The 18,325-nt window shown below is 46.3% G+C and overlaps 2 protein-coding genes across 4 annotated transcripts; one reads left to right on the top strand and one right to left on the bottom strand.

Moving 5' to 3' along the window:
• Window positions 1–672: 672 nt before the first annotated feature.
• On the bottom strand, window positions 673–4,793 carry ckba (creatine kinase, brain a). Of its 2 annotated transcripts, none has more exons than XM_056427121.1 (8): window positions 4,756–4,793; window positions 2,302–2,489; window positions 2,047–2,201; window positions 1,843–1,975; window positions 1,567–1,738; window positions 1,370–1,493; window positions 1,104–1,293; window positions 673–1,007 (listed from the first exon to the last, which is right to left on the bottom strand). In XM_056427121.1, exons 1-8 carry the CDS (start codon window positions 4,776–4,778, stop codon window positions 838–840), a joined length of 1,155 nt encoding a protein of 384 aa, XP_056283096.1. In that variant the 5' UTR covers window positions 4,779–4,793; the 3' UTR covers window positions 673–837. The 2 variants fall into 2 exon arrangements, with proteins under 2 accessions (XP_056283096.1, XP_056283095.1); XM_056427120.1 differs by lacking the exons at window positions 2,302–2,489; window positions 4,756–4,793 and adding exons at window positions 2,767–2,962; window positions 3,285–3,394.
• trmt61a (tRNA methyltransferase 61A) lies at window positions 3,469–17,332 on the top strand. 2 transcript variants are annotated; one of them, XM_056427123.1, is made up of 5 exons: window positions 3,469–4,229; window positions 5,692–6,033; window positions 8,257–8,425; window positions 10,356–10,622; window positions 16,713–16,874. In XM_056427123.1, exons 2-5 carry the CDS (start codon window positions 5,703–5,705, stop codon window positions 16,789–16,791), a joined length of 846 nt encoding a protein of 281 aa, XP_056283098.1. In that variant the 5' UTR covers window positions 3,469–4,229; window positions 5,692–5,702; the 3' UTR covers window positions 16,792–16,874. The 2 variants fall into 2 exon arrangements, with proteins under 2 accessions (XP_056283098.1, XP_056283097.1); XM_056427122.1 differs by lacking the exon at window positions 8,257–8,425 and having other exon boundaries at window positions 3,795–4,229; window positions 16,713–17,332.
• The last annotated feature ends 993 nt before the right edge of the window (window positions 17,333–18,325 follow it).

The following is an 18,325-nucleotide window of genomic DNA, read 5'->3' as shown; positions in this document are numbered from 1 at the left end:
ACCTTGTGGAACTCCGTGACTAACGTTGGTGGTTATCGAGGCGTCATCGTTTACAAATACAAACTGAGATCGATCTGATAAATAGGATTTAAACCAACTTAGTGCGGTGCCTGAAATGCCAATCGACTGGTCCAGTCTCTGTAACAGGATGTCATGGTCAATGGTGTCGAATGCAGCACTAAGGTCTAACAAGACCAGGACAGAGAGGAGTCCTTTATCTGCTGCCATTAAGAGGTCATTTGTAATTTTCACCACTGCTGTCTCGGTGCTGTGGTGTTTTCTAAATCCTGATTGAAACTTCTCAAATAAACTATTATGATGTAGAAAGTCACACAACTGATTTGCGACCACTTTCTCAAGGATCTTGGAGAGGAAGGGGAGGTTAGAGATCGGTCTGTAGTTAGCCAACACCTCTGGATCCAGAGTGGGCTTCTTCAGGAGAGGTTTAATGACAGCCACGTTGAAGGAGTGTGGTACGTGGCCTGAACATGGCCTGAAAAAACATTTATTAGATGAGCTCTGACGACTCATTTATCAAACTGAAGATTTTGCAGCGGCCACCCTGAAGGCACCATGCTGCATTTAGGGACCCATGTTTTTATCAGGCTGCATGTTCATTTGTTAGAATCTCATGTTGTCGTGATGTCATGTGACAAGGAATCAAAGTGGAACAAGAATTATTTTTGTGTTTTATGTCATCCTCACAGGAACAGTTTCGTCTTAAATACACAAACAAACTGATACGAGGGCATTTTTAGGGACGGAGTCGACATTCATTCAGACGGGTGAGGGGGGGGGGGTCTTAGGGTCCTGGGGGGGTCCTGATGGTCCAGTGGTCTAGGGCATGATGTCATCGATGGACTCGCCCGTCTCCAACTTCTTCTCCATCTGCACCAACAGCTTCACTCCGTCCACCACCGTCTGCACCAGCTCCACCTCGGAGAAGCCCAGCCGGTCGGCGTTGGAGATGTCGAAGGTTCCGCCGACAGCGGCCGTGTCGACGCCCCCTGAAGGCCACGAGACAGAAGGTTGAGAGTCGTCATGACGACCAAAAGATAAAAGATTTAATACAGAATGCAAACATGAGTGAATGAGAGACGAACCGGTTCCTCTCTTCTGCAGCCGCAGCTTCTTCAGGACCTCCTCGAAATTGGCGTTCTTGCTCATGTTGGGCAGCTTGACGTGGACGCCGGCCCGCAGTCCGGTGCCCAGGTTGGAGGGGCAGGTGAGGACGTAGCCCAGGTGCTCGTTCCACATGAAGGCGTGGTTCCTCTCCTTGAACAGGGTCTCAATCTGCACACACACACAGAGGAGGATCAGGTCACTGAACTCTTTGGGGTCGTGTGACCTCTGAGGATGACCTGCTGACCTTGGTGAGTCCACTGCAGAAGCGGCTGAACACTTCCTTCATGTTGCCGCCCTTCTGCATGGAGATGACACGCAGGTGGTCCTCCTCGTTCACCCACACCAGGAAGGTCTTGTTGTCGTTGTGCCTGCAGACACAAACATTGTTCACTCTCTTTTCAACCGAGCGGCCTCGCAGCGGCGTGCGGCGCCGAGCCTCACCAGATGCCCCTGGCGTCGGGCCAGTCGCGGCCCATCCCGGCGGACAGCAGCAGAGGAGACACCGGCTTGTCAAACAGGAAGTGGTCGTCGATGAGCTGCTGCTGCTCGGCGTCGGTCATGTTCTTCAGGGCGTAGTACTTCCCGTTCAACTCTCCGCTCAGGGAGGCCAGCGCTGCAGGGGAGGCCAACAGAGCATGTTGTTCCTCGTTCTGCCACTAGAGGGCGCAGCAGCACAAAGCCTGGTCCACGCAGCAGCAGCACGTCCACCATCTTTACCTTCGATGGAGAGCTCCTCCACCGCGCGCCGCTCTCCTCGGCTGCAGTGAGGCGGCAGGCAGAAGCCGCGGATGCTGCGGCCGGTCCGGACTCGGGAGCTCAGGACGTAGTCGGGGTCGAGGTCGTCTCCGCCCTGAGGACACACGGTTAGTTTGACCCTGCTGGGTGACAGGAGGCCGGTCACGTGACCACAGGCTGCAGCACCTTCAGGTTGCTGGCGGTGAGGTCCGTCTTGTGCTTGTCGGTGGGCTTGTAGCCTCCGTGGCGTTCCTCGATCACGGGGTCCAGCAGCTCCTTGAAGACCTCGTACGTCTCCTCGTCTCCTGCCACGCAGCCCACGGTCATGATGAAGGGATGGCCTGTGCACAAGGTCAACGGGGTCACAGGGGAAGAGGGACAGACGGCAGCCTGACCAACAGCCTCACTGACTCAACGTGCTCTCTGGGGGGGCTACTGTACCCGGGTTGTCTACCCCTGTCTGAATGACCCCGTCTATGGTGAAGCCGTTGGGCGTGGTCCGCTCCCTCAGCTGCCTGTACATGTCCAGGGTCAAGAACTTGGCCATGTGGTTTCTGTGCTGACTGAGATCGGGGAAATCTTCCTCGGCCGGCAGCCTCTTCTGCATCAGCTTGACCATAGAAGCAGAACTACACAGAAACACAGGCTGCAGGGTGAGGAGGAGGAGGCGCTATACTGCAGCAGGTCACCTGACTCTTGACAGATTACTCAGGGTTATACAACACAGCAGATTATCAGCTGCCGCCTGCATTCATTATGCAACACCACTAATCCAAAACTGCTGCGCTGTAGATGAGGCGTTAGAGGGGGGGGGGTGCTCTGACTGCTCTCCACTTGAAGGTTTATCCCCTGACGAGGTCAGTGCAGGAGCTGCTCTGATGATGGCAGCTCTTTGTGTTCTTGTACCTGGGTTGTCCACCCCGGTCTGGATGATGTCATCCAGGGTGAAGCCGCTGGGGGTCTGCTTGCCCCGCAGTCGCTCGTACAGAGCCGGGGTCAGCACCTTGGACATGTAGTTGTTGTGCTTGCTGAGGTCCGGGTACTCTTCCTCGGAGGAGAACTTCATCTTCACCTGGTTGTGCGTATCACCCATGGCTGATCCCTGGGCGGGGGTGGGGGGGGGCGGCGGCGCAGAGTCAAACAGAGAGTCTGCTGCAGAGCATAACGGCGGTACCTCGAGCTTCAGACGACATTGACGACAGAAATATGATGACGTATTTTATAGGAAATATTACACGTATCGTTTTATTTTATTATTTTATATAATTCCATCGATGTAAAAAAAAAATCCAAAAGATTACGATAATCTCCTCATTTACATAAAGGCCCGAGTCCGTCTGCACCGAGCAGCGGACGGTTCACGGGTAGAAATAAATGAGCATGAAGAGAACAAGGCGAGTCCCGTTAAATGAACCGGTTCGTACCTGTTGTCGTATTTGAGAACTACGGCTACCGGGGCTGGAGACAAATATTCCAATTGTTCCGACAGGAGCTCAAACAACAGTGGCGCGTCCGAGCAGATCTCCGGTCAGCTCGCCGCTCCGCAAGGTTCTTTATAGGAGCGCGTCTCTGCTCCCATTGGTCAGAATCTGCAGTCTATTCATTTAATTGGACGCTCTCCGAAGGTGGGGTGTGGGGAGGGGGGGGGCACTTCATCCGCAGCAACGGATAACACGACGAACGAATTCAATTCTTTGCGCAATGAATATAAAATTGCAAATAATATAAAAAGCATCCAATCCAACAGATTATTAACCTGCTTTACCTCATCCGCTAACTAAATATCACAAATGTACGTACAGATAAAGTGAAATGTTTAGTATAAATAAATAAATATTAGGACCGACAACAAGAGTAAAATGCTGCGCATGAAAGCATCATGTCTACAAATAAAAAAATAAAAAAATAAAAACATATATATAATAATATTATTATATACACATTTGGTTGCATACATTTTATTTTGGATATTGTTAGTATTTTTCTATTTTTAATTTAGTCAAATTAAATTATAAATACAACACTTTTGATTTACTTTCACATTATCTGAAAACTGTTGTGCTAAGAAAGAAAAGTCGGTTATATATATTTATTTATGTCCTTTCTACAATTAAATATTAGTTTATGATTTGTAATACTGTTTTTACAAAAGGCTCCATCGGGAGGAAACGCCTTCTCATATTTTGGGGAGATTATGTAGTTCAGGAAGTATAATTCTACTTCCGCTCGTGTCTCTTACACTTCCGGTGAAAACAACCCCACGTGTGTGTGAGGGAAACGCGTGCACGTACAACTACATTTAGAAGCAACAATCACCGTTTACCTTCCAACGGCTGTTCGTTGGAAAACAAGTAGAACGTCGCGAGACGGTAGGTCAACCGTCCACCAACGGCTGCTTTACTGCGCGTGCGCCGGCCGGCCGGTTTAACGGCCGCGAACGGCTAACGTTTTAGCATATAAACTAGTTAGCAACGTCAAACGGTGACGTCACTGACGTCAGTTAGTTTGAAGCTGCGCTGTCAAACGTTTCTTTTTTGGGACTTTTCTGTGTTATTGTAATTATTATTAATAAATTAAAGTTACCTATAATTTAACTGCATTAAAATAAAGCCGGTAACTTAACGTGAACGCTACGTTTTAAATGACCGCTAACGGAAGCATCAGTTGGGATCAGCCTCACTACACTAACGTCAAATAAAAGCGAATTAAATGTGTTTTAAACTGAAAAGTCTGTTTCTCCAGCGATTTATTTCCCTTTAGTTCAATCTAACCACACGTTAAGTTAATTCCGAAATAAACTCGGGCTCAATAATGGAAATAAACACTCTTAAAGGGGGAAAAGACCCGAAGAAACAACATAAATATAACAACAATCATTAATTAAATATAACTCACATATTCTCAATGTTTTCAGACATCTTTCCGTTGGTGAAGAAGCAAAGTGAAGTCTTCTCTCTGCAGTGTGACTGGTTTAACCCGCGGTTGGTAGAATAAAACGACTTATTCTAAAATCACAACGGTTCAGATTTTTTTTTTTTTTAAATAACAGTTTGTGCACGCGCTACATGAACGATTACGTAACAGCTAACTGAACGATGTATTTAGTGGAGTATATACATCCACATATTTGTGAGAAATAAAATAATTGTGTAAACTCATTTTAATGTCATATCACGATAGTAAACGTCTAATCCTAATTATCTTTTAGGATTGAGAACATAAAAAGTAATTAAAAAGTAAGCGAATAATTTGAAATAGTGGTAGATATTTACTTAAAAATCCAATGTTATGAACACACTTGAGACATGGCAGGTGTCTCAAAGCTGCATTCTCTCTACTGACCACCAGGGGGCGGTTCCTCTGGTAGTATAGAAGTATATGCTTCATGTTTTAAAGCTGCATTCTCTCTTGACCACCAGGGGGCGGCTCCTCTGGTTGTATAGAATTGTGTAGAATATAGTATTGGGGGCGGCTGTAGCTCAGTGGGGTAAGAGGGCCGTCCTGCAACCGCAAGGTTGTGGGTTCGATCCCCGCTCTCCCCATTAGTTGCAAGTCGAAGTGTCCTTGAGCAAGGCACTGAACCCCCAGTTGCTTCCCGGGCGCTTCACTGCAGCCCACTGCTCCTTAATCACTAAGGATGGGTTAAATGCAGAGAACTAATTTCCCCTTGGGGATTAATAAAAGTGTATATTATTATTATTATTATAGAAGTCTATGCTTCATGTGTTAAAGCTGTATTATCTCTACTGACCACTAGGGGGCGACTCCTCTGGTTGTATAGAAGTCTCTGCTTCATGTGTTAAAGCTCTGCCTCCCTCCTCCCTGCCTCAGACCGACTCGCCATGAGCTTCGTGGAGTACTCGGACCTCATCCAGGAAGGCGACGTGGCCGTGGTCTACCTGGGCCCCGAGTCCATGATGCCGGTGAAGGTGAAGCAGGGCGCCCAGACGCAGACGCGCTACGGGGTCATCCGCCACTCCTCGGACCTGATTGGCCGGCGCTACGGGTCGAAGGTCACATGTAGCAAAGGGGGCTGGGTCTACGTGCTCCACATGACGCCCGAGCTGTGGACCGTCAACCTGCCGCACCGCACGCAGATCCTCTACACCACCGACATCGCCACCATCACCATGATGCTGGAGCTGAAGCCGGGGTCGGTCGTGTGCGAGTCCGGTGAGCGCCGCTCACACAACAATGACACCGAATGACATGAACAGTGAAGATATGGAATGTTAATGTCAGAGCGAAAGAAATTAGCATTGAAGATAAGATAACATATGCATGTTTTTTCGTCGTTGACGGTATATGAGAAGTAGCATTGTTGTTCGTGTTGTCATTGTGAAGTGTTTTGGTCGTCGCCATCTTGGATTTTTGCAACCAGTGAACAGGAAGTGGAACATATGTGGACTGAGGAGGACTTAAGTAGAGACCTGTCAATCACCTTGTATTCCCGCCTCTAAAGCGTCCCCTGCTTTATGGTGTGTGACTCTAAATGACCATAATGTACTAAATGATGACATCATGCTGTAGAGAAGAAGACTGAAGCATTTAATTCTTCTTTTCATGCGTTAACTGCATGTAGCTGAGAGTACTTGTGCATTAATGCCGTCTACTACCCAGTGGTGGTACTTGTACTGCAGGAGAGGCTCTGAATCCCCCTCCTGGTCCAGGTGGGGGGATGGGAGCCTGTGTGTTGTCCTATAATCTGTCCTCTGCAGCTTTAAGAAGCGCCCGTGTCTCTTCACACCTCTCGAGTCTCTCGTTCACGCCTCAGCGATGAGCATGGTGCGACGGCTCTGATGAGGTCGTTATGTAACTCGATGCGTGTTGACGTTGTTGTTGTTGCGTCGCTCCACAGTGACTGGTGCGTTTCCACGTTAGCGGTAGCTGCATTTCTCCTCCAGGCCAAGGGCAGTGATGGAGGGGTGGGGGGTGCTACCGTGCGTGTGTGGTGCAGTGCTCCATCATTTACTGCTGCCAGCCCTGTGGATGTCACTGCATTGATTGTGTGTGTGTGATTTTAAGGCTGATGCATGAGCTCAGTGGGGAATGGGGCACGTCAGCAAGAAGCTGCTGCAGCTCATCTCCATCTCTGCATCCCTTTTTTATTAGTGCATATTTAGCTTGTGCATTAGATTAAAACCCTCGCTGGGCGTCTCATGGCGTTTAAATTCCGAGGCTTCAGCAGCACTTTGAGGCTGGAGCGTCACGGTGGAGCCTCGTCACGGTCAGCCCTCCAGAGGAGAAGGAGCCTCCGGTCACCTTGCTCTGAGTGGTCCGCCATGTTTTATTCATCCCCCACCCCCCCCTCACCTGTGATTTAGTGCACTCAGCAGATGCTCCCTGTAACCTGAGTGGTGAGGTGGCACATATAGGACAAAACCACCAGTTTGTGTTTCTGGCTCGTATCTCAGTGGGTTTTTAATAAGTAAGATGCACGACACCGTCGGCCCGATGCCGCATGCCGTGACCTCTAGTCAGATGTTACAGAACCTGACCATCAAAACAAGCTTCAGTCTGGCTGAAGGGTTTATTATTGACTAAGGGGACTGAAGGAGACCAGCCTTAGTCCTCTGGGTCTGGCTTGAGGTTTTATTGGTAACTAAAGGGACCAGCCTTAAGGGGACCTGCCTTAAAGGGACCAACCTAGTCCTCTGGGTCTGGCAGGAGGTTTTATAAGTAACCAAGGGGACCAGCCTTAAGGAGACCAGCCTTAAGGAGACCAGCCTTAAGGGGACCAGCCTTAAGGGGACCAGCCTAGTCCTCCAGGTTTGGCAGGAGGTTTTATTAGTAACTAAAGGGACCAGACTTAATGGGACCAGCCTTAAAGGGACCAACCTAGTCCTCTGGGTCTGGCAGGAGGTTTTATAAGTAACCAAGGGGACCAGCCTTAAGGGGACCAGCCTTAAGGGGACCAGCCTTAAGGGGACCAGCCTAGTCCTCCAGGTTTGGCAGGAGGTTTTATTAGTAACTAAAGGGACCAGCCTTAAGGGGACCAGCCTTAAGGGGACCAGCCTTAAGGGGACCAGACTTAATGGGACCAGCCTTAAGGGGACCAGCCCAGTCCTCTGGGTCTGGCTGGAGGTTTTATTGTAATCATGTCCTGATAGCTCAGTTAATGATTAGCGAGGCTGCCGCTGTGTTTGTCTAAGGAACACAGGGCTGATGACCGTCATCGTTTTGTATCAGTAAAGTTCTCCCGCTCTGCCTGTAAAGAAGTTCTCGTCATGTGACACGCCGCATGTTATTTAATACGACGTGTCCGGTGACTCTGGGATGACTCTAGTTAAATCTCTTGGGGGTCACATGTCTTTGACCTTCACAGGATCTGTGTGATTCTCTGGCAACTCGGATCCAGCAACACATTCGGACTCTTTTACTTTCTCTTTCTCAAAGTGGCTGAAGGAAGTGTCGTTGCTGTGTGGTCTGGTTCTCATCCAGGAAACCAGCCCGATTGCATGCGACAGCGCTGCAGAGCACAGGCCCCTCCCCACCTTCATCCTCCTCCTCTTCCTCTCGTACAGGAGCTCTTCACTGACTCTCTGAGCAGGTTGGAAACACTGATGTGAGTCTCGGCTTGTTCAGCATCACAGCAGGAGACTTTTATATTTTTAGGGGGCAAATATAGAACATTTAACCTTCGTTAAAAAATAATAATTATACTTATTTAGGCTTAAAGGATATGAGCACTTGTCTTAAAGATGGCACTAATAAGACTATTAGGCAGTGATAAGATTTATAGGCAGTAATAACACTATTAGGCAATAATAAGACTATTAGGCAGAAATAAGACTATTAGGCAGTAGTCTACAGACTACATTTTTTACAATTCTTTTAACTAAAAACAAACAGAAAACATAAGACAATCATATTCAATTATATTCTTATTTCTTTGTGGTCATTTATTGTCATTACATTTAACTATTAACAATTATTAGTTTCTTATAATAAAAAAATATATTTATTGATTTTTGTTGTGTGTATCTAGCTAGTACAGCAATACAGATAAAACACACAACAAAGAACAAAAAACGTTTTTAAATGATCATACTTATTAGAGGAAGTTCTGGGGGCATTTGTTGCAGCACTACGTTCATGGTCCCCAGAGGATGAATCCTTTAAGGTTTCTGGTCTTCAGTTAAATATCTTAAACTATTGGATGGATTTTTTATTTGTTCATTATCACATTGGACAGAAAAGTTGAAATACTCAGAGTCCAGCCGTGACTCAGCACGTTTCTGTTGCTCAGCAGCGTTGGTCTTGTTTCCTCCATGTGGTCGTCACGTGTTCCTCCTCTAGACACACCAGACTGTCACTGCACGTCTTCTACTCCCTATTTCTGTCTCATCGCACCAACACCCTGAGTCATGAGTTGTTGGTGTGAACCCTGCAGTCTCATGTTCTCATTAATGAACCCGTGCCACTTAATGCTCTTATTGTGGTAATACAAATGATTTTACAGCGACGGTTAAACATTTCTGCTCTGTAATCACATATAATTAGGTATCTAAGAATTTCTGACATTTTTTTTTTAAAACACCAAACCGCTGACTGCACGTGGATGAGAAGTGAAGACTGGTTCTGATTGGTTTGTTTTAATGTGGAAGAACATTAGACGTTCTGGGCTCCAACCATCACAAAATATATATACATATTTTATATATATATATATATATTTTAATTTATGTATATATTTATATATTATTTGTGTGTGTGTATATATATATATATATATATTGCCAGACATCCTTTAAAACGCCGTGGACAAAGCGTTAATTTCAGGACTTTTGTATTTGATTTAATTCATTGTACACATTTATATTGTAGTCACTGCTTCTATTTCCACATGAACTCTAGTGAGGAGATTTAGTCCTAAAACACTAATGAGGGCATTGAAGCAGAAAGCTCTCTCTCGCTCTCCCTCTTTCTCCCTTTTTCTCCCTCCCTCTGCCCCCTCCCCCTGTGGTTGCGTAACAGCTGTTTGTGCATATTCACATCTGTATATTAGTAGACCGGTTTATTGATCCCTAGTGGTCGTCTTCACTGCTCAGTCAAAATGCTGCTGTGGGGTAAATACCTACAATATCCTTTTGTCGCCACGCCGACAAAGAGGACGATGATGTAACATCAGAAGGGGGAGGGGCTTCTGGCTTCTCGCTGTGCTCTCAATGATTCACCCCCCCCCCCTCAGTTTTTCTACTTCTGGTAACATCACTTCTCTCTTAAGAGGTTTCCCTGAGTACAGAAACCCATTAACTTCATAATTGATTCTACTTCCCATCAATCTATTCATAATCTATTCATAATCTATTTATAATCTATTCATATCGGCTGATGTCAAAATGTCCCAGTGAACTTCAGAATAAAAATAAATGCATTTTTGGGCTTTTATTTTGTTAAGCATCTTTAGGAGGTGTTGCTCCTCGTCACCTGTAACATTGTGTCATGTGAAACGGTTCGATTCCCTGCCGCTCTAACCCGTTGGCGTCCCATAGGCACCGGCAGCGGCTCGCTGTCCCACGCCATCCTGCGCTCCGTCGCCCCCTCTGGCCACCTGCACACGGTGGAGTTCCACCAGCAGCGGGCGGAGAAGGCGGAGGAGGAGTTCAGGGAGCACGGCGTAGAGCGGCTGGTCACCGTGCGCAACCAGGACGTGTGCAAGGACGGCTTCGGCGTCACCGGCGTGGCCGACGCTGTCTTACTGGACATCCCCAGCCCCTGGGAGGCCGTGGGCCACGCCAAGGCCGCCATGAAGAGACAAGGTTGGTCCCTCTTCCTGTTGGCGCTGCCCCGGTAGAGCCCGCCTCCTCTGGCTCAGAGTTTTATTATTATTAATATTTAAAGGCTTTAGTTTGAGTCTCGTGGCAGTCTTGTAGATTTGAGGTCATCGTGACGCAGCGTTTTGTTTGTGTTGCCTCCCGTTCGCCTTTTGGCTGTCGCCATCTTGTCTTTTATTTGCAACCAGTGAACAGGAAGTGACCATGATGAGGACGTAGAGACCTGTCAATCACCTTGTAGCCCCGCCCCTAAAGCGCGCCACTCGAACTAACATTAAATAAAGTCTCCTTGAAGTGTCCTGATTGTGTATGTGTGTGTATATATGTGTGTTTGTGCGTGTGTGTGTGTGTGTGACTCCTCATCCCCTGATGTTGACTCGTCCTGACACAGCAGAGCATGACTGACATTTTAAGCACCTCACACACACACTCACACACAGACACACACTTACACACACTCACACCGAGCCTCTGTGACCTTGTGTTTCTGTTTGTTCTCCGTCTCACAATGAACTTGTGTTTGGTTTCCGTGGCGATCAGAAGCGACGAGTCCAGGCAGGTTGGCAGTTACCTGGTGGTGGTGGGGAGGGCTAATCGCTGGTATTTACATTGCCGCGTCTCGATGAGCGTAACCCATAGGAAACGATATTTAACGCTATATTTATGGAGAAAGTCGTTTTAAAACTTTGGCGTCCTGTAAAAATGGAAAATGTTGTCTCTAGAGGTGTCGCAATAATTCTTTATTGACGATAACTGACATTTAAAGAATAAAAACATGAATATAATGTCAATATTGCGCCCGATGGCGTCTCCTAATGTTCCAGCTGTGGTCACAGAATCTGTCTCCGCCTCCCGAGACTCAGATCTTGAGTTTTGTTTTTTCCGACATCGATATCCTGAATTATTTTGTCTATAATCTGGATACCAAAATAAAGAATGTCACCGCATCGAGTCAGGAAAATAAAACCACCTTTACGTCTCGTGGTTTAGAAAGAGCACTCCAATAAAGTGTGTGTGTGTGTTTATGAGTTCATGTTGATGCAGTCACACCCAATATGAAGAGGAACGCTGGTGCTCTGTGAACCCTTTTATGGTGCCACCGCGACGTATTCCTATTGACACACACATGCACACACACGCACAGACACACACACACACCATTGTAGAGCGGTCCCATGACCATACAGGGTCTGCTGCAGGGAGCAGAGCTCCACAAGGAAAGACTTCATCTACTTCCCACTGGTGTTCTCCAGAGAGCCAGTGGTAGGCCGAGTACCACTACCCCCCCTCCTCATTACCGTCCAACCTCCCATGACCCCCCCCCCCCCCCACACACACACACACACCTCCCAAAAGCTTCAAGCAAAAACTTTCTATTTTTAGAGTAAAACATTTCCACTGACATATAAAACAAGATTTAATACAAGATTTTAAATACAAAGTGTATTAAGCTGCACTAAAACTCTTATACTCTTATCATCTCCCTGTTTATTGTGTTGCTATATTTTGATATAACCAGGCTGATATTGATAGTTAGATGACGATGATGATGATGATTTTGTTGCACATGAGCAGACATCCAGAGTGGAAGGAGGCGCATCGTGTTGCCCGAACGAAGGAAACCCGTCACCAGCCGGTCCTGGTCTCTGAGAGGGATCCTGGTCTCTGAGTTCAGTTCTGTTTTAGGACTAGGTCTTACAATCCCTGATTGATTTGCACTCCTGAGATGTAAAGTGGGTTGACGCAGACATGCAAGGTGTTTCCGGGTAAGGGTCATGGTGCCGTCTGTGGGACAAAAGGGTCAAAAGCCTCATTGGAGTCATCAGGTGGGCACCCTCCATCTCCGGTGTTTCGATGATAGGCCCACAACACCTCCAGAGGGCTCATCGGCAACACCTGGCGTCCCAGATGTGCTTCAACCCTTCTGCGCCACAGATGCTATTTTGGGGTCCAGGTGGCGTCTCTCCTCTTCACCCACAGCCACCGGCTGGTCTCTGAGAGTCTTGTTGCGCAACAGGAGAGCAAACGCGTCCTCTGGACTCGAGCACTTGGCCCGATAAGCAGCGGCGTGGTGTGTAGATATTAGCGGTCGACACTGGAGGTTATTATTAATGCCTTGAGACTCCTTTGTGTAATCACCCCCCCGCCCGCCACCGCCGCCTCCTCCTCCCTCCCCCCCCCTGGTTGCTAGGCGCTGTGTTTATCAGCACTCTGGTGGCTGGAGAACATCCAGAGGTTCCTCTGTGGTTCTGGGTCCAGTCTTCTGGTCTGGTGGGGCTCAGCCGGTCTCAGATTATGTGTCCTCAGATTAAAGCAGCAGATTGCAGAGCAGCTGTCGCCCTGAGGCTCAGAGTGTAAGTGGTGGCTCGATGGAGGGGCGTGTCGGGCCTCCAAAGCGGACACAGGAAGTCCGAGTCGTAGCTGTAAAGATGGAGCTAGCCGCGGTTAGCTTAGTGACCGAGCTGCTGCTGCTGGAGCTGGATTTTTATTTTACGTTCAGTTTGTATTTTTAGCTGCTAAAACCAGAGTGTGTGTGTGTGTGTGTGTAATAATGTGATGCATAATGCTATAGAGTAGGAAGTAAACGCATGAAAAGAAGAACCAATTCTAATTAGGGCTGCAACAACGAATCGATAAAAATCGATTATTAAAATAGTTGGCAACGAATTTCATTATCGATTCGTTGTGTCGCGCGATTATTACGGCGCTCAATAAATCACGGAGTATAAACAAAGTTGAGTTGAGCGCAGAGCGGCGCAGGAGAAACAAGAGCGAGGGAGGGAGAGACGGAACGCTGCGTTGTGAGAGCCAATCAGCGCTGAGCTGCTCCTCTGTTGATAAATCTAATTGGCTGCTGCTGCTCACGTGGCGCTGGATGCGGAAGTCATTCACGTAGTCGGAGAGTGGAGACATTCACGGAGCTAAGTGCGCCTGCGGGTGACGTTATGAACCCAGACACCAGGGCGCTACATGTCACGACGTGTGTGGCATTTCCACAAGAGTATAACGTAGAAAACGTGGTTATTTATTCCGTGGCGGATAGCGGAACATATTTCTCCACGGAGAAAGGCAACGGAGATAAACCACGACTCGCTGTGAGCGCTGCGCTGCGCGTGCAGACACCATTTAACGGAGCGGCGCAGCGCGTGCGCTCTGATCGCTCTTTTAATGAAGTATCGAGACTAAAAATATGCTAAATCACATCGTTTTTAACGTACGGGTACTTTGTTAGTATCGCTGCACCGTGCAGCGTGACAGCAGCAGATGTAGCGGACTAACATTCAAGCTAACCTAACTTCCCAAACGCTGTGGACATCTGAACGCTGATTGGCCGAGACGCGACACGTCCATCAAAGATGTTCTATTGCAAAGAGCACCACTTCACATTTTTTCCGCGTCTCACTGCAATCTCAACGGCAGCGGGCCAGGTGAAAAAAATAATAAATCGGAACGCGTCTCTGATATTGTTCAGGGGGCCACATGGGGACCACTGCTCAGGAGAGGAACGCTGTCAGTCTGTTTGTGACGGTTCATCACCATGGTGACCAGTGAACAGGTTAATCCACATGCTGACCAGTGAACAGGTTAATCCACATGCTGACCAGTGGATCTCCAGGACCTTACCATGACTTTAAACCAAATTTCCATGATGAAATATTTTGTGAAAACTCTGTCTATACGTGACAAAGTGAGAAGATGTAGTATTTAAACTAACAATGAGAATTCCAAAGCATACCGTATATATACCGTGTAAATTAAAATTTGAATAAAACAAATTTTCATTACTTTTCCAAATATTTTGGGATTTTATTTTTTTCAATTACTTTTATAGGCCTGCTAATAGCCATTTAAAAATTCCATGACTTTTCCAGGTTTTCCATGACCGAACAGACCCTGTTTTGAATAAAGGGTTGAAAATTAAAGTTGTTTTGTTTTTTATCCGATTAATCGATAAAATAATCGATCGATTATCAAAATAATCGTTAGTTGCAGCCCTAATTCTAATCATACATCCAGAATTCACAGATTTTCCTCGAGGTTTTTAGACGATCCAGTTTCTCCTCAAAGAATCTAAACTCCACTTTAAAGTTTGTTTACCAAAGAAGACTCATATGTTGAGTTTAGAAAGAGCATTGTTTATCAGTCCGTCCGCTTTGTTTACACCAGGGGTGCTCACACTTTTTCAGCACGCGAGCTACTTATAAAATGACCAAGTCATATCTACACAACAGCAACAACAGACGTTTAGTTTAATAAAAGAACAAAGACGTGCTATAGAGAAAATTTCAGGGGGGCGGGCCAATTTTTTTTAATGTCATGCAATCGACCAATACTACACCGCGATCGACTGGTAGATCGCCACGATCGACTGGTAGGTCGCCGCGATCGACTGGTAGGTCGCCGCGATCGACTGATAGATCACGATCGACATATTGAGCACCCCTGGTTTACACAAACTGTAAGAACACACTACACACGACTACACTACACTCGACTACACTACACACGACTACACTACACACGACTATACTAAACAACACTCGACTAAACTCTAATATACTCAACTACACTTGACTACACAACACTCAACTACACTAAACTACAGCCGACTACACTAAACTACACCCGACTAAACTACACACAACTATACTAAACTACACTCGACTAAACTCTAATATACTAAACTACACTTGACTACACCACACTCAACTACACTAAACTACACCTGACTACACCCGACTATACTAAACTACACCCGACTACACTAAATTACACCCGACTATACTAAACTACACTCGACTAAACTCTAATACACGACTACACTAAACTACACTAGACACGACTATACTAAACTACACTCGACTAAACTAATATGCTAAACTACACTCGACTAAACTCTAATATACTAAACTACACTCGACTAAACTCTAATATACTAAATTACACTTGACTACACCACACTCAACTACACTAAACTACACCCGACTACACTAAACTACACTTGACTCCACTAAACTACACCCGACTACACTTTACTACATCAGACTAGACCAAACTACACTAGACTATACTAAACTACACTAAACTACACTCTACTAAACTACACCAGACTACTCTCTACTATACTAAACTACACTCGACTACACTAAACTACACCAAATTACACTCGACTTTACTAAACTGCACTCTACTATACTGAACTGAACTCGACTGAACTGGAGCTGCTCGGCAACCCAACGACTCTTAGCAACCAGCTGGTGAACAATGCTCTGCATTTAGCAGCCAGAGAGACGGAAACTTCCCTTTGGAGCAAAGACAAAGAACGGTGGACGTGAATACAACGTTAATGAATGATGACGTTTCTCTGGAGCTGCAGGATGTTTTTAAATCAGAGGAACCGCTTTAACATCTATGATCCTTTAGATGGTATTTCTGTCCATCTCACTTGAGTTTCCTTAACACTTGACGTGTAGAATCAGGACGACATCACTTCATCTCTTCTTAGATGTGCAGATGTCAAAGCTGTGGTTCCTAAGCCCCGCCATTCCCCAGATGTTCTGGTCACATTCTTCTCTCCGGGTCAGTTTCCTCGGCTCGGCCTCCTGCACCGAGCCACCGCGGGGGTCAGAGCGCCGGTTAACCCGATGACCCACAGACTTGATCTTAGTTAAGGAGACGATGCTCTGGAGGCTTTTGGTTGAAAGACCAACACATTATTATGTGTCGTGTCACAGAGTTCCCCAGAGTCCAGAAGAACTTCATCAATCTGGATTTGATTATTTATTTTATCCCTTGGATGTTTGTTTTTTACAAAGATAACAATGAAAACACCTTTGTCTCCTCTTTGAGGTCAGTCAGAATAATCAGGTGAAAAGGGTAAACTGTCTTCTTTGAGTAGTTTTGATTCCTAGGAATGAAAATTAAAAACCAATTCAATGTAGCTCCTCCTCTTTTTTATTAATATCCACATTGAGTCTGATGTTCAGATTATTGGGTACATTTGGTTGAAAGGTGGCCGTTGTAGAGTATTTTAATGTGTTCTGATGTCTCTTCCTCCCCCCCCCGCCCCTCCAGGAGGTCGGGTGTGCTCCTTCTCCCCGTGCATCGAGCAGGTCCAGAAGACGTGCGAGGCGTTGATGGATCATGGTTTTGAAGAGCTCAGCACGCTGGAGGTCCTGCTGCGGGTCCACGACGTGAGGACCATCTACCTGCCGCTGCCCGACTTCGACGCCGCCGGCGAGGCGCCGTCTCAGAAACCCGTCGCCCTGAAGACCACCACCCTGCCCAGAGAGATGCCGGGACACACGGGGTACCTCACCTTCGCCACCAAACCCAGAACATGAGGGGTCTTTTTGTTTTCAGCGCCAGTAAACGGGGGCGTGGCCTGTCAGACTGGTGGTCCAGCCGGGCCTCAGGGCCACCCGGTCGCCGGGCCTCTGGTCCACCAAGAGGACTTCCAGCTTTGTGCATCATTTTATCCTCATGTCACTCGGCTGTTTGTTTGCATCAAGCAAGAGAGAAAACCAAGTGGACGCTGATTTAATTTGAGTGGACTTCACTTTGCTCCTTTTTTATTAAGACAATATCAGTTTTTTATCCATTATTTCAGTTGTTTGGGGAAGAAATATTTTCTTTTTTTTCACATTTCTTTTCACTTTTGTATTGAAGAAAAATACAATAAATGTGTGAAAAGATTCATGTTTTCTTTCTGTCGCACCACAAGAAGAGAAGAGAAGTAACTAACCCTTGTAGATCAGCGATTATCAAACTCTTTAAATCAAGTTTTGTTTGTTCACTTTTATTTTGAGACTATTTGAAATTCGTAGGTTATATTTTTCAGATCGACGTCGCTCTCATGACTACTTGTTAGCTTAGTTTAGCTTGTTAGCTTAGCTTAGCATAGTCCTCTTTAGGCATCAAACCCCCTTTTATTCAACACAGGAGGCGTAACATTTTGACTCGAGACCTTTACGACGCTGACCGGTGGATTTAGTTTCCTGTGATTGTGACATGCTAGCTGTTCCCCCCCGTTTACAGTCTTTGTGCTAAGCTAAGCTAACTGTCTAACTAATCTACCATTTTTAACGATCGGTATCTTTTCATCTAACTCCTCAGCAACAAGACAAATGAGTGCGATGTCCCCCAAAATATCTGACTTCATTTAAAATCAAAGTCTTTTTGCTTTTTATTTAGTGAAATACAGAAGCTCCTCCTGTGAATCAACTGCAGAGGAAACGTCTGCTGATGAATCGGAGGAGGAGGAGCTTATCCTGCCAGTTCAGATTCTCATGTCACTAAACCATCGTGAGGTTATCCAGTCCCTCTTCTGACAGAAAGATACGGAACATCATCATCATCTTCACAGCTTTTATTTTAGGCCACAGAGGTTTCCTGTTTTCAGATGTTCAGTTTGATAATATCTCCTTAAATCAGGTGTTGTTTATTCTTCTCACCTGACTTCTGTCAGTTCCTCCTGCTGCATTCAGGGACCTGTTAATGTTCTAATCCCCCCCAGGGGCTTACCGAGGTTATAAAAGTGTGTGTGTGTTGCATAATGCTATAGAGCAGGAAGTAAACTCATGAAAAGAAGAACCAATTCTAATCATAGATCCAGAATTCACAGATTTTCATCGAGTTTTTTTTTTAGACGATCCAGTTTCTCCTCAAAGAATCTAAACTCCACTTTA

Source organism: Pseudoliparis swirei, chromosome 11 (assembly GCF_029220125.1).
Source record: "Pseudoliparis swirei isolate HS2019 ecotype Mariana Trench chromosome 11, NWPU_hadal_v1, whole genome shotgun sequence".
Lineage (NCBI taxonomy): Eukaryota > Metazoa > Chordata > Actinopteri > Perciformes > Liparidae > Pseudoliparis > Pseudoliparis swirei.
The sequence above is the reverse complement of the archived record's forward strand: the minus strand, read 5'-3'. Positions and strand labels throughout refer to the sequence as shown.

Coding starts and splice junctions, on each gene's coding strand:
- ckba (XM_056427121.1), bottom strand. CDS start 4,778: ATGTCTGAAAACATTGAGAATAT. Junction 2,490..4,755: donor TCTGAAAACATTGAGAATAT/GTGAGTTATATT, acceptor GTTTCTGTGTAG/TTCTGCTTCTATGGTCAAGC. Junction 1,739..1,842: donor GGAGGAGCTCTCCATCGAAG/GTAAAGATGGTG, acceptor CCTCCCCTGCAG/CGCTGGCCTCCCTGAGCGGA.
- trmt61a (XM_056427122.1), top strand. CDS start 5,703: ATGAGCTTCGTGGAGTACTCGGACCTCATCCAGGAAGGCGACGTGGCC. Junction 6,034..10,355: donor GTCGGTCGTGTGCGAGTCCG/GTGAGCGCCGCT, acceptor GGCGTCCCATAG/GCACCGGCAGCGGCTCGCTG. Junction 10,623..16,712: donor GGCCGCCATGAAGAGACAAG/GTTGGTCCCTCT, acceptor CCGCCCCTCCAG/GAGGTCGGGTGTGCTCCTTC.